We start from the raw sequence: 12359 nt of genomic DNA, 5'->3' as shown, positions 1-12359 counted from the left end.
GTACATTGGTTTTTCTTATTTACAACTACTTAATGAGTTTGAATGGTTTATAACAGATAAAAGTCTTAATATCATTAGCATCTCTATTTAAGAATTTCTATATCGGGTTGTATATTTTGGAGCTTTCAATTTGGATTGTAGCTAACTAATCTTGCTACATTGTTTTTCATTACTATTATTATTATTGACAAACTTATTTTAGTTTTTAGTCGGGTTCCTCGATATTTTATTTTTGATTAGTCCTATTGAACTGAGTAAATTCTTTTTAGGAGTATAATAAATTGCTAAAGATATTGTTAGGATAAAATAAAAGTAAAGACTCTTAAACTTAGTTTATACTAGAATATTTGGGCACGCATCTGGATAATACTTTTTTGTTAATGTACATAGATTATACAACGACATATATATATATATATATATATATATATATATATATATATATATATATATATATATATATATATATATATATATATATATATATATATATATATATATATATATATTTCGTGAAATCTTTTTAAGTGGGGTCTAAAAAATTTAGAATAAATGTAAACGTTATTATTGTCTCGTGAAAACAAATAAGATTATTTTAAAACACTCGACTACGTATGAATTATTAAAAGGAATTTTTTTTTATACACTTGAGCTCATATATTTGACTTTGAATATAACTTGTCATATTATAGTCACTATGACCATGTCTAAGAAGTAAAATTGATCCATTTTAATTAATACTTATATCATGTGAGGTGAATTTTTAAATATTTCATATTTTGCATCTTAATCGAAAACTTTTGTCCGACATATTATTGTGGCAAATTAAAAAACTTTCTCTAGTTAAAGATGATAATAATAATAAGTTTTATTTGATATGTCTTTGTTATGCTTCATCCTATCACTTTGAACATGTAGCTTGACATTTGGCAATCTGATTTTTACCTCGATCCTTTTGTTGAATTCCTAAACTTTACACCCTACTTTCTTTGCACTACAACATAAACTTGTGGTAAATTGTGAAATGTAAAGAGAATGGATGATAAATTGTTGCTAATATTTTCTTCTAATTAGTTTGTTGTATGTATGTCAATTGAACAAATCTACTAAAGTATTATTTTCTCTGTGTTAAGAAGAATGTTTATATTTTCTTTTTAGTTTGTTTTAAAAAGAATGTCTTTTTTTTTTGCAACACTTTAACTTTAAGTTTTCATGTGGCATGTTTAAGACCACAAGATTAAAGGGCGTTTTGGTATATTTGACATAACTTTAATTTAGAACCACGAGATTAAAAAGTCTTCTTTCTTTTCATAAACTCCGTTCCAAGTCAAAGTAGGTCATTCTTTTTTAAACGAAGGGAGTATGTGTTTTTAATATAATTTTTTGTTTTATAATTTATTATCGAATTTTTTTTTAACTTCCACATAGTTAATATTTGTCATAAATTTTTTACTATAAATAGGTTTTTCTTTTTCAAGGAAAATATAAAAATCTCCATATTTGACTAGTCATTTTCTTTTAGAAAAATGTTTAAGATTCCATAAATAGAAACCCGTTCCTTTCCAACTTAGTAGTTAGTAGCTTTCACAATGTAGTCCCAGCCTCCAAGGGAGTTTGAGAGTTTAGTGTAGGAAAGAAACAGTACACCGCAAGTAATACACTATTTGTCACTTGTATGAACCTTTTTTTTATTTCGAGTGAATTGTGTAAGATACGAACTATTTATAATGAAATTACTCATTAAAATTATGTCTTTTTATTATATTTTTCGTTTATCTTATTATTTATGATCTTTCGAGATAAATTTTATTAGCTTTCATATATGACCTAATTTTTCTGATCAGAAGGCGCAATTTTTTAATTATTTTTTGCCTAAAGAGTCCAGTTACATTGTACATGCCAGAAAGGTGAAGAAAGTAGTCTAAGATAAATTTGTTTTGTGTTTTTTCTTTTACCAACATACTGCACATCCCCAATTGGTTCTTAATTAGGTTGATCAGATCACTGCTATTTCCATTGACCCCCTCTACATGTTTTGGATAACTACATCCCCATCTCTATCTTTTTTCTTCTTTTTTTTTCAGATTTGAGTGATGATGCTAACCACATGCACAAACATTTAGTGCCCTTCTGTTTTTGCTGTCTCAACCTAAAAAACAACTATTTTCGAATATCTCTTATTAGGGAACCATACTGTCATTTATTCTAAAAAACAAATAATATAATTTAATATAAATATATATTAAGATATAGTTGATTAAAATTAAAATATTATTCAAAATAATAAAAAGTCATTCTTTTTAAACATAAAGAAAGAAATATATTATATATGACTGGGTGGTTGTTTATTATTTGTTGATTAAAGTTAGTTGCTTTACTTATTTTAACATATTATTTCGATCTGATCAGTTAACACTGTTGCTTTTCCGGCGCAATATCATACTTTAAAACGAATAAATATTAAATACATAAAAGTTCTATGCTTTTTGGTGATATTTTTAAAATAAAAGTTGCAGGACCTATTGTTCCCCAATTTATTTTTTTTAAAGAGTAGTTATGACTTGTTTCCAACAAAACTTTGTTGTATAATTGGAGAATAACCGGTGGATGTGTATAAATATATATTTTTTTTATATGGAAGAAAAAGCTTAGAAATATCACATGCCAATTCCTTCGGGCAAAGAGTTTGGATATGAAAATGCATTTTTATTATTTGGAAAGGAAGAAAAGACATAAATTCAGAAAATTGATATTGTATGTTGATTTTTGTGAATATAATTTCTCATATTCAGATTTCCTTAAGCACAAAGTTATCTCAACTAGTGAGCAATTTACTTCTAATATGAAACTTTCCAACATGATTTATCAAGTTTGGACATACTTTTAGTTAGGGGTGTATAAAATCGAATCAAAAATTAAATCAAATTACAAATCAAGTCAAATCGGATAAAAAATCCGACTTGTGGTTTGCTTTGAGTTTGGTGTTGAAAAAAAAAATCGACTAGGTTTGGTTTCAACTAAAAAATCCAACCCGAGAGTAAACCAACCCGACATTATAATTTTAAAATTTTATTTTATACGTAAAAATACTTATTTTGATATAAGTTTTAAATATCTTTTATACTTTTTCATAATTTTTATCTTTTAATATATTTAATGTTTGGAAGTTATAATTCTTAATGATCTAATAAAGATTATAGTTCATACATGTCGATAATTATAATAAAGTTTAAATAAAAATCAAATTAATACTAATGTAAAAAATTTTTTACATAGATTTAGACAATTTACCAATGTTGGGGATAGAAGCAGATTTGTAAAGAAAGAGGAAATATTGCAGAGAGGAGAAGATGATGGAAGGTTGATGATTTTATTTATGAGGGGAAACCCTCTATTTATATACAACAATCTTACCTCTTTGGCCAAAAATGGCTGACACCTACTTTACAGTTGGCCTTTTTACATTTGGCCGACGCTAAAAACAAAAAACTTAGTGGCCTATCTATATAATCTAATTTTACTTTCTTTTAATATTTATTCATGTAACTAATACTTATTAAACTTATTTTAGCATGATATAGTACTTTAAATTATGATCAATTTCATCATGATTTATTAATTTGCAATATTTGTTTTACGTGATTTTATTATTATTTTTTTATTGGATATTATATTGTCATTAATCATATCATATTTTTTTTGTTATTTTCTTGAGAAATAACTTAGATAGTTGCATTTTGGTAGGACGAAAAAAATATTTGAAAATCAAGTAAATTATATGTTTGTATGAATATTTTATTGAAAAATCAGAAAACAAAAAAAAGATCCAAAAATTTGAAAAAGCCCGAAGTTGAAAACTCGAATTTTATTAATTTAGTTTGGTTTATAAATTTAAAAATTCAATACAAATAATTTAACTTGATATTTGTAAAATCCAAACCAATCGGATTATACCCGTCCTTACTTTTATTAATATTATTTAACATTGAGTGACAAGTTGAAAAGATGATTTTTGAATGCATTTGGTCAAAAGAGAATTGGAAAACAATGAACAAGCTGGAAATATCCGGAAAGTTGCGATGACGCATGAAATGTGGTGGTATGGCACATTGAAAGTGGACCACAAAATAAAGGATGAGATGCCCTCTCATGCACACCCTTGGTCAAAAGACATTCATTTTTAAAATTTGTTTTATGAAGCCACAACTTAAAGTACATATGCTTTATATTTTTATATCAATAAAACAGTATAAATTAATTATAAAGATTACAAAAAAAAAAAGAAGAATATTTTTTGTCAAATTTTTCATACAAAAGCTTATGTCAAGTGTCAACTGCGGAGTCTGCGGGATGTCTCACATTTATCATAAATGTTTGATTCCATCTTGTGGGGGATTAGATTTGATGCTTAATTTTATAAAGTTATACGTACACAAAATACTTGTCTTTAATAATCTTGATAGGATTAATTAATTAATTAATTTTAAGTATTTGTTTTGTTTAATAAGCATGATTCCAACATCTGTAATCACATGTTCCTCAATGCTAATCAATCCGGTCGCTAAGCTTTTGAGGCTCGTGTGGTTCGAAACAAGTTATTTCCAGATTAGTTATTTCAGATTGTTATTACACCTTTAACAATGTATAATAAAAATTTATTCTCGAAATTAATTGTTCCTTATAGTTCCTACCAAACGGGCCCTTAATCTCTTAATCACTACTCGATCCGGTCCATATTAATTAATATTGTGGTTATAGATTTTATATTTACGCCAAATTAGTGAGTTTTCATTATAATCAAAGAAGATATTAATTAGTGTATTTTCAAGTTTACCTTTATCTTCGTAAGTCAATTTATACCTAAGTCTAACCAAGAAATTATATTAAATAGATACTAGTATTTTTAATCATGGATTGTTTAATGAAAACATATCTTACTTTTAAAGAGTGAATGAATCTTTCTTAAGGGATGTAAAATATTATCCTAGCTTTTTTTAAAAAAAAAGCACCATATAATATGGACCCAAGGGGTAGTAAATTATCAAACAACCCTCTTCACCGTTTCCTATGGATTTTGTTGTTTTGGCATTTCGAATTAATGAGACTTTATAACCATTTTTATGTTTAGATATTAGATATATATATAGCACATCCATCACCATTCACCACAAATAAATTTGACAGTATTGGGGTGATATTGATGTATGTCATTGTAATACTTTTAACTTTGTTTTAATATTTATTTCTCACAAGTCAAGATGGAAGGGATATTGGTTTGTTTTTTTAATTATATTAGAGTCTGACTATTTTAAATTCACGTCATAGATTTCATTCGAAAAGAAATATTTTTTATAATCAAGACTTAAATTCTAAATCTTTGATTAAATAAGGAACAACCTTATTTACTGTAATATTATCGTTTAGGGGTATTGGTCTAAAGTTTGGGGTAAAATAAAGAGGAAATGGTATAAAGTTGGGAATAAATCAATAGGAGAAGAGCCAAAATGGAAGAGATGGTCCGTATTTTCTTCCCTTTCAAGAGTTTGAGGGGGTGCAAGTACGAAAATTTCCTATATTTTTAAAATGAACAAAAAAGTATTCTTTCCTTTCGAGAGTCTTGAGGTGTATTCAATTATTAACACTTGAAATTATCGTTATAAATCGTAAAATCTATAAAGATAAATTTAATTTCATCTCTGTGACTACACCTCACCCTTATCATGACTATGCATCAATTCGTTCGTTTTTATATATTGTCAGTTTGATTTATTGATTTTCAACTTTTAAATATGTTAAATCATTAATCAAATTAATGAGATATTTTTTATCGGTTTTCGATATATCGATTTTGATCCTTCACGATTTGATTTTTAGTTTAACCAATAAGAAAGTGCTTATAAAAAAATATATGACTTCTCTAATAATTTTACGCAATAAGACTTATAATGTAACTTTAAGATGTTCATAAAATAAAAACAATAACAACTCACATGAAAGAACTATACAAGTATAATACAAAGAGTAATTAAGAGGTATAGAGTTCTTACTTTAGCTTTTGATGTGATTTATAATATGAAGTAATAAAGTAAAAGTTATTGCAAAAGTGTGAATTGAAGACTAAAGGACAAGTTACTTCCTAGTAAGTATTGAGATTAATATTTAATATTTTTGTCTGATCAAAGTAGTAAAGTATACTACCGTTTTAATGGATTATCGATTTATCCAATAACTCGATATTAAAAAGAGTAAATTTTAGGAAAGTAAACATAAATCATATTAGCGCTCTATAACTACAATTTTGCTATTTGCGCTCCATAACAAACATAATTTGCTATGGAAAATCGAATTTGTATAAATTGCGACGATTTGTCTAAATCGAGCATCTGTATCTATGAAAATTGTGTTTGCATATGTATATGTTCTTTATGTTAAGCTAGAGTAGCGAGCGAGATTAGGCGAGAGAAGAGAAAATCAAGTGAGAGAGGCAGAGAGTGGAGAGGTGAATTTTATGTGTATGTCGGTTATATAATTGTATATATGTAACTATATATATATATATATATATATATATATATATATATGACATGTTGTGTTTGTATATCTGCATAAAATTTGAAAATGTATATAATTGAATCGAGTTAAAGACAATTGTAATTATCAAATCTCCCTCTCTCACGTTATAAAAAAAAACAAATTGTACATTGTATTTGTATAATTTGCATTTGTATAAAGTGAAAGAGAAAGATAAAAGAGAATTGTGAAGGGGTGGATTTGTATTAATATAATAATAAGTGTATAAGATAGAGAGATATGTAAGTGTACTTGTATATACATTCCCTCTCGTTTTATACAAACAAATTTATACGAGTTTGTATAAAAACGAAAGAGTGAGGGAGAGAACTGAGAGCGGCGAATGAGATTTAGGGGAAAAAGGCTAGAATGACAATGTGTTTGCTACGAATAAAAATTAAATAAAACAATAACTATAATATTGATTTTAAATTAATAGCCTATTGCTTAATACACAATTTTCCCTATTAAAAAACCAAAACCAAACCCAATGACCTGATTGTAAAACCAAAAAAATTATTAACCCAATTCGATTTACCGATTGATACGATTTTTGCTCACCTTAATCATGACAAGTAATGGCTGCCATTTACTAGACCTATATATATTTATATATATATATATATATATATATATATATATATATTTGTATCGTACATGTGACGTACAAGTCAAGAATATCAGTTATTAAAAATAAATTTGAATGAAGGGGGTCAACATTTAACACCATATCCGATCCGATTCAGCTACAATTTTTGGGACTAATTATATGGAGTTCAATACGAAGAGTCTCTACACTTTGAGGAAAACAATTATAGTTTCTACAAGATGTTCGGAAAAAAAATATGCAAACGAAGAGGAAGGAGAGTGGTGGATAGAATTTTTTTTTCTATTCCAACGGAATTTAATTACTTAATTAAAAATTGTAGTAATGGGTAAATTGGTAAGACTGTAATTATTTTTAAATAAAGATAAATACTTACCATTAAGTTTAAGCAACAAAAAAAAATTCAACAAAATGGTCCTTTGCATATGTAAGTTGTAATGTATCCATGTGTATATATAATGTATCAATACTGTAATGTATAACTATTTATCGTAGAAGTATATACACCTATATACATTGTTAATAGTTAATACAATAAAGTATACGAATCTGCAAACCATATTTTTCAATTTCAACCAACTCAAATATCTTCTAAACAGTCTCAAATTTAGATATAACATCTTCTCGAGTCTTTTACTCAAAGAGATTCACATTTGCGAGATTATTTAGGTCGAGCTTTAAACATGGAAGAAGTTTAAGGAGGAGGAAGGAAAAAGTCTTAATGGTCAAATGAAGATTTTATGCGCTTAATGATAATTGTTTATTTTGGATTACAAAAATTGACCCAATGGACATTTTGTCTAAATTTCCCATTTAAAAAAGCAACAAGTTCACAAATATGCATCTTATTCTGAAACTAAACAAGGATTACTTAGGTAAAAGAAAAAGCAGAAGTACATTATTACAAGTAAAGTAATTAAAATAATATATGTTAGTGATGGTGGTGTGTATGGAAGTGATGAGAATTGGTTTGCTTATGTTGATTATTATTGTCTAGGTGATGATCATGAAGTTGATGTTGATGATAATCTGTAGTGCCATTTGCATTATTATTATTTATATTATCTGATGATGCTCTACCCATTTCAGACCAACCTCTACTAGGGTTTCTTGTCAGCTCTAGCAAGGTGTCCCTCACATGATCAGCTTGAACCATTTCATTATCCCTTTTCTGCTAACATACAAATTAAAACAAGAAAAAAAACATTTTTAGAACTCGAAAGATGTGAAGGATTGTAGTTTGGGAATTGTTCAAACGGTCAGTAAGGAAGCAAAAAGGTGAGATCTCCGAAAAAAAAAGGAATATTTTGACTTACTTCAACTTTGAAGATACTTGATACCAAACAAGTATGCCTAGTTGCATTAACATTGGTAACTTCCAAGCCCAATGAGTTCAAAGCCTCCAAAGTCCTCACAAATCCACCAGCCTTGTGTTCACGAAACACCTTCACAAAGAACTCATTCCCATCTAATTGAGCAACTTCCACTTGTGGCTACAAATTTAATCATATCATCAATAAACATATATCAAACATTCATGTCATTCCAAGGATTGAAAATATTATAATTTTCTTTTAAAAAAAACACTCTACATGTCACGATTTTAATCAAAACTCTATATAAATGACGTTAGTGGCAAAAATAATATGAGTATTTATAACTAGAGGCAGACCAATACTAGTAAGTGGGAGTGCACGTGCACCCGTTAACTACCAAAAAAATCATTGTAGAATATAATTAACAGTACACCCAAGAAAAGCATATGAGGACCCTTGTTTTGTTGGTACAAGCTAGATGAACCATTGATGCGACCAGGGTTTGAATCTAGATGAATCCCTTTTTCGCATATGAGGGCCCTTGTGTTGTTGGTATAAGGCAGCTAGATGAACCATTAATGAAACCAGAGTTTGAATTTAGTTGAGGCCCTTTTTCACTACTTTTATTTGAAGTAGTTGAAAAGGTAACATTGGTGTACCCAAAGTCTTTAAATCATGGGTTCGCATCTATTTATTACCAACACTGTGTATAAATAACGCTCAAGGTATTAGTGATACAATATGCAATGACATAAACATATTATTGAAGCAATATTTAAAAGGACAATCTAGTACGAGCTATTGTCATGAGTGTTTATAAGTTAAATCGGTAGTATATTATACATATGTATATATATAAATAGAACAAGTTGTACCTCCATTTGCTGCAATTTGTCGTTCTCTTCTACATCTTGATTTTTTCTGGAAGGGTCAGTGCTGCCATTAGAATTAGTTGATATTTCTCTTTGGCTTCCATTTGTAAGTTTTCCGTTATCTGATTTAGGCCTGTTTTTAGTTCCATTATGGCTTAAAACTACGGGGTGAATCTGGTCCGAATTCCTTCCTCCACCAGTACCGTCGTCATCTGAATGTTCTTCAACCTCAAGCTGCAGATCTTTCACTTGCTTTTCCAATTCCATCACATATTCAATAGCATCTCCGAGGATAGATGCTCTATCCAACTGTACATAAATTCGACCATAAATGTTGACTGTGTGCGTAGTTTTAGAAATATGAGTGAAGATTTTGTACAAAATAAAGAGTACACATTAGGATTTTTTGTCAAATAAGTGAGATCCAAGTTGATAAGGTGATTAAATATTTGTCAAATAAGGAAATGTATCATTCTAATGGAACCGACTAAAAAGAATAGTGAGTTGTATAAATTGGAACAAAGGGAGTTAGTTTATGTATTACCTTGGAGATTTTGGGAACCAAAGCTCTAAGAGCATAGAGCCTTTCATTTAGTTTCTTCCTTCTTTTCCTTTCAGCCATAAGATTCTTGGATTGAGGACCTTTTCCATTTCTCCTTCTATACTTGGGATCATCTTCTTCCTCATTTTGATCACTATCAGATCCCGAATTTGATCTTCCGTTATCATGTTTGATTGATTCATCATCAATTCCAGCTTGAGTACTACTGCTTCTCATCATTTGCTTCTGTAAATAAGCATCCATCTCACTCATGTACCTATTCTCCGAAAAATGTGTCATATCACTTGTGCTCTGATCAAACAACATGTTCCCTCCTGTGTTGTTATCCACTTCTGGTGTGCTATAAGTACTGAACGGTGGAAGGAAGTTCATCGAACAAGAATCCAATTGTTTTCGTTTAAGTGGGAAATCAAATGACAAGTGATCTGATGTAGCTGCAGGGGAGACTCTCTGTTTGTAATGATTTTGGGAATCTTTTATATGATCGTCTCTGTCTCTTTCTCCTTCTGTTGGGAAAGGCTTTGATGTGTTGTTCTCTTCAACTCCATTTGAGAAAGTTGAATTCATCATAGCTTGCTGCTCCAAGTAGATATTGCATTGAGCTGAGACAAATTCTATCACTTTCTCATCTTCTGCTAGCTGTAAAATTTGTTACCATGTCTATTTTAGGCTTTCATTTGTATATAATATCTTACATCAAAGTATTTAATTCCATGAATATTTTTTATAAGTATAGTTAAGACAGTAATTGTAGCTTTTGACATGATTTTCTCGGAGTTGAACATTAAAAATAGGGAAGAAAGCAAGTAATAGATGAAAAAGAGTGTAAGAGGGAGGAAGCATATGTTTTACTTGTTGCGTACTGAACAACTCGAGCAATCCAAGAGGAGATGGAATCAGAGCTCTAGTTCCCATTATTTCCTGCAATTAACATCAAACAACATTATGCAGAGAAACAAGGTGCTTTTCAGTGGAGATCAACGCTATGCAATGAAATCGATAGTAACAAAGCAATTCTTACATTAGAGATATTTGATTCCGAGAAAGGAACAAAGTTCATCCATTTTGCTTGATTAGATAGTAAGGTCTGTGCATAAACTCTACAATTTTATTGCAAAGAGTTAGAAATGAAGGAGAGTCTCAATATGGTTCGTTCTCAGACTGTGCATAGCTAGAGTTTAGTGCACTGAACTACCCTTTATTCGGATAATTTTCTTGTAATAGAAAGGAGGAAGGTATAGGCCAAACATGTACCCGCAGTCTAGCGCCAGAGAAGGCGGGACCTGAGCCAGTAAATTACAAGCAGTTGTTGTTGGATGCTGAAACATAACATCTCTGCAAGTTGAAGTAGAAGAATCAGGAAAAAATATCTCTTGTCCACAGCCATGCATATTTTTCTCAGCTCCGCCACAGCAGCAACAAATCCATTCAAGAAACCTGCATCATACATAATTACTCAAGGGCCTTTCGTTGTCAAAAGAGGCAGAGGCGGATCTAGAACACTCGTACTATGTGCACATATGCAATAAACCATTCAAAGGGGAATACATATAATCAATGTTCTAAATCCGCGTTACCTTTGATCTTCACTCAACTTCCATAAAACACAGTAATCCCAGCCTTTTAAGCTCATAATAGGCCTAAGCCTCTCCATTAGATGCATGAGTTCCATGTTTCCTATTTGGGAGAAAAACAACATATATTATAATAGGACACAAATGATATGGCAAAAGAGTAGATTTTCATCAGCAGATCAAAACAATATACTAAAGTCAAAAGTGTTTGTCCTCTTCCCACAAATGAAATCATTTATACCAACTTTTCAAGTCAAGAGTCTTTTTCAAGTAAAATAAACAGCTCAAAGAAACAAAGGAATGAGAAATATATAGATCATGTTTCTCCTTTTAACTGAACAAAAAGAAAAGAAAACAAGAATGACAACAAAAGAGATACTAAATTGAAATCATAAAAGGCAAAAAGCAAAAGCTACCATACAAATTAACTTCAGCTGATAGCTAGGTTTAACTGATGTGAACAGAACTATGTAAAAAAAAATTGAGAAATAAAAACACTCTTCCCCTTTGATCTGAAAAATGTTGTGTTTGGGGGTAAAGTTGTTGTTTTTAATAGAGAAAATGAATAAGTTAGGTAAAAGGCAATGCGTGCATGAGGCTTTGGTTTGTTATGATAAGAGCCTCTCCAAGAAACATCAATACATCTCCTTAAGTTAGTAGCTGAACACTCTCTTTGTGTTTCTGTTTATATTTATTCTATTTTGGAAAGAATTTAACTTGTATACGCTGACAACACGGATCATTACTTAATACGTAACTACATGTGGTTCCAAATTTTAATCAGTAGGAGAATGACAATGTGTATTTACCAGTTGAACAATCTATACAAAAAAATAAATTTGAAATCAAAAAATATCT

The 12359-nt window shown here is 29.4% G+C and overlaps 1 protein-coding gene across 3 annotated transcripts; it reads right to left on the bottom strand.

Moving 5' to 3' along the window:
• Positions 1 to 7895: 7895 nt before the first annotated feature.
• LOC101253608 (transcription factor ABORTED MICROSPORES) lies at positions 7896 to 12084 on the bottom strand. Of its 3 annotated transcripts, none has more exons than XM_019215077.3 (9): positions 11923 to 12084; positions 11505 to 11604; positions 11182 to 11364; positions 10949 to 11027; positions 10780 to 10848; positions 9910 to 10566; positions 9369 to 9674; positions 8494 to 8670; positions 7896 to 8351 (listed from the first exon to the last, which is right to left on the bottom strand). In XM_019215077.3, the coding sequence occupies exons 2-9, from the start codon at positions 11597 to 11599 to the stop codon at positions 8109 to 8111; spliced, it is 1809 nt and encodes a 602-aa protein (XP_019070622.1). In that variant the 5' UTR covers positions 11600 to 11604; positions 11923 to 12084; the 3' UTR covers positions 7896 to 8108. The 3 variants fall into 3 exon arrangements, with proteins under 3 accessions (XP_019070622.1, XP_004245356.1, XP_069144153.1); XM_004245308.5 differs by having other exon boundaries at positions 7896 to 8348; XM_069288052.1 differs by having other exon boundaries at positions 11918 to 12053.
• Positions 12085 to 12359: the final 275 nt, after the last annotated feature.

Source organism: Solanum lycopersicum, chromosome 8 (assembly GCF_036512215.1).
Source record: "Solanum lycopersicum chromosome 8, SLM_r2.1".
Classification (NCBI taxonomy): domain Eukaryota; kingdom Viridiplantae; phylum Streptophyta; class Magnoliopsida; order Solanales; family Solanaceae; genus Solanum; species Solanum lycopersicum.
The sequence above is the reverse complement of the archived record's forward strand: the minus strand, read 5'-3'. Positions and strand labels throughout refer to the sequence as shown.

Bases quoted from the DNA above. Each gene is read 5' to 3' on its own strand.
- LOC101253608 (XM_019215077.3), bottom strand. From the start codon at position 11,599: ATGGAACTCATGCATCTAATGGAGAGGCTTAGGCCTATTATGAGCTTA. The intron at 9,675-9,909 runs GTAATACATAAA...ATTTATGTACAG, and splicing joins TGGTTCCCAAAATCTCCAAG to TTGGATAGAGCATCTATCCT. The intron at 8,352-8,493 runs GTAAGTCAAAAT...TTTGTATGTTAG, and splicing joins CAAGTATCTTCAAAGTTGAA to CAGAAAAGGGATAATGAAAT.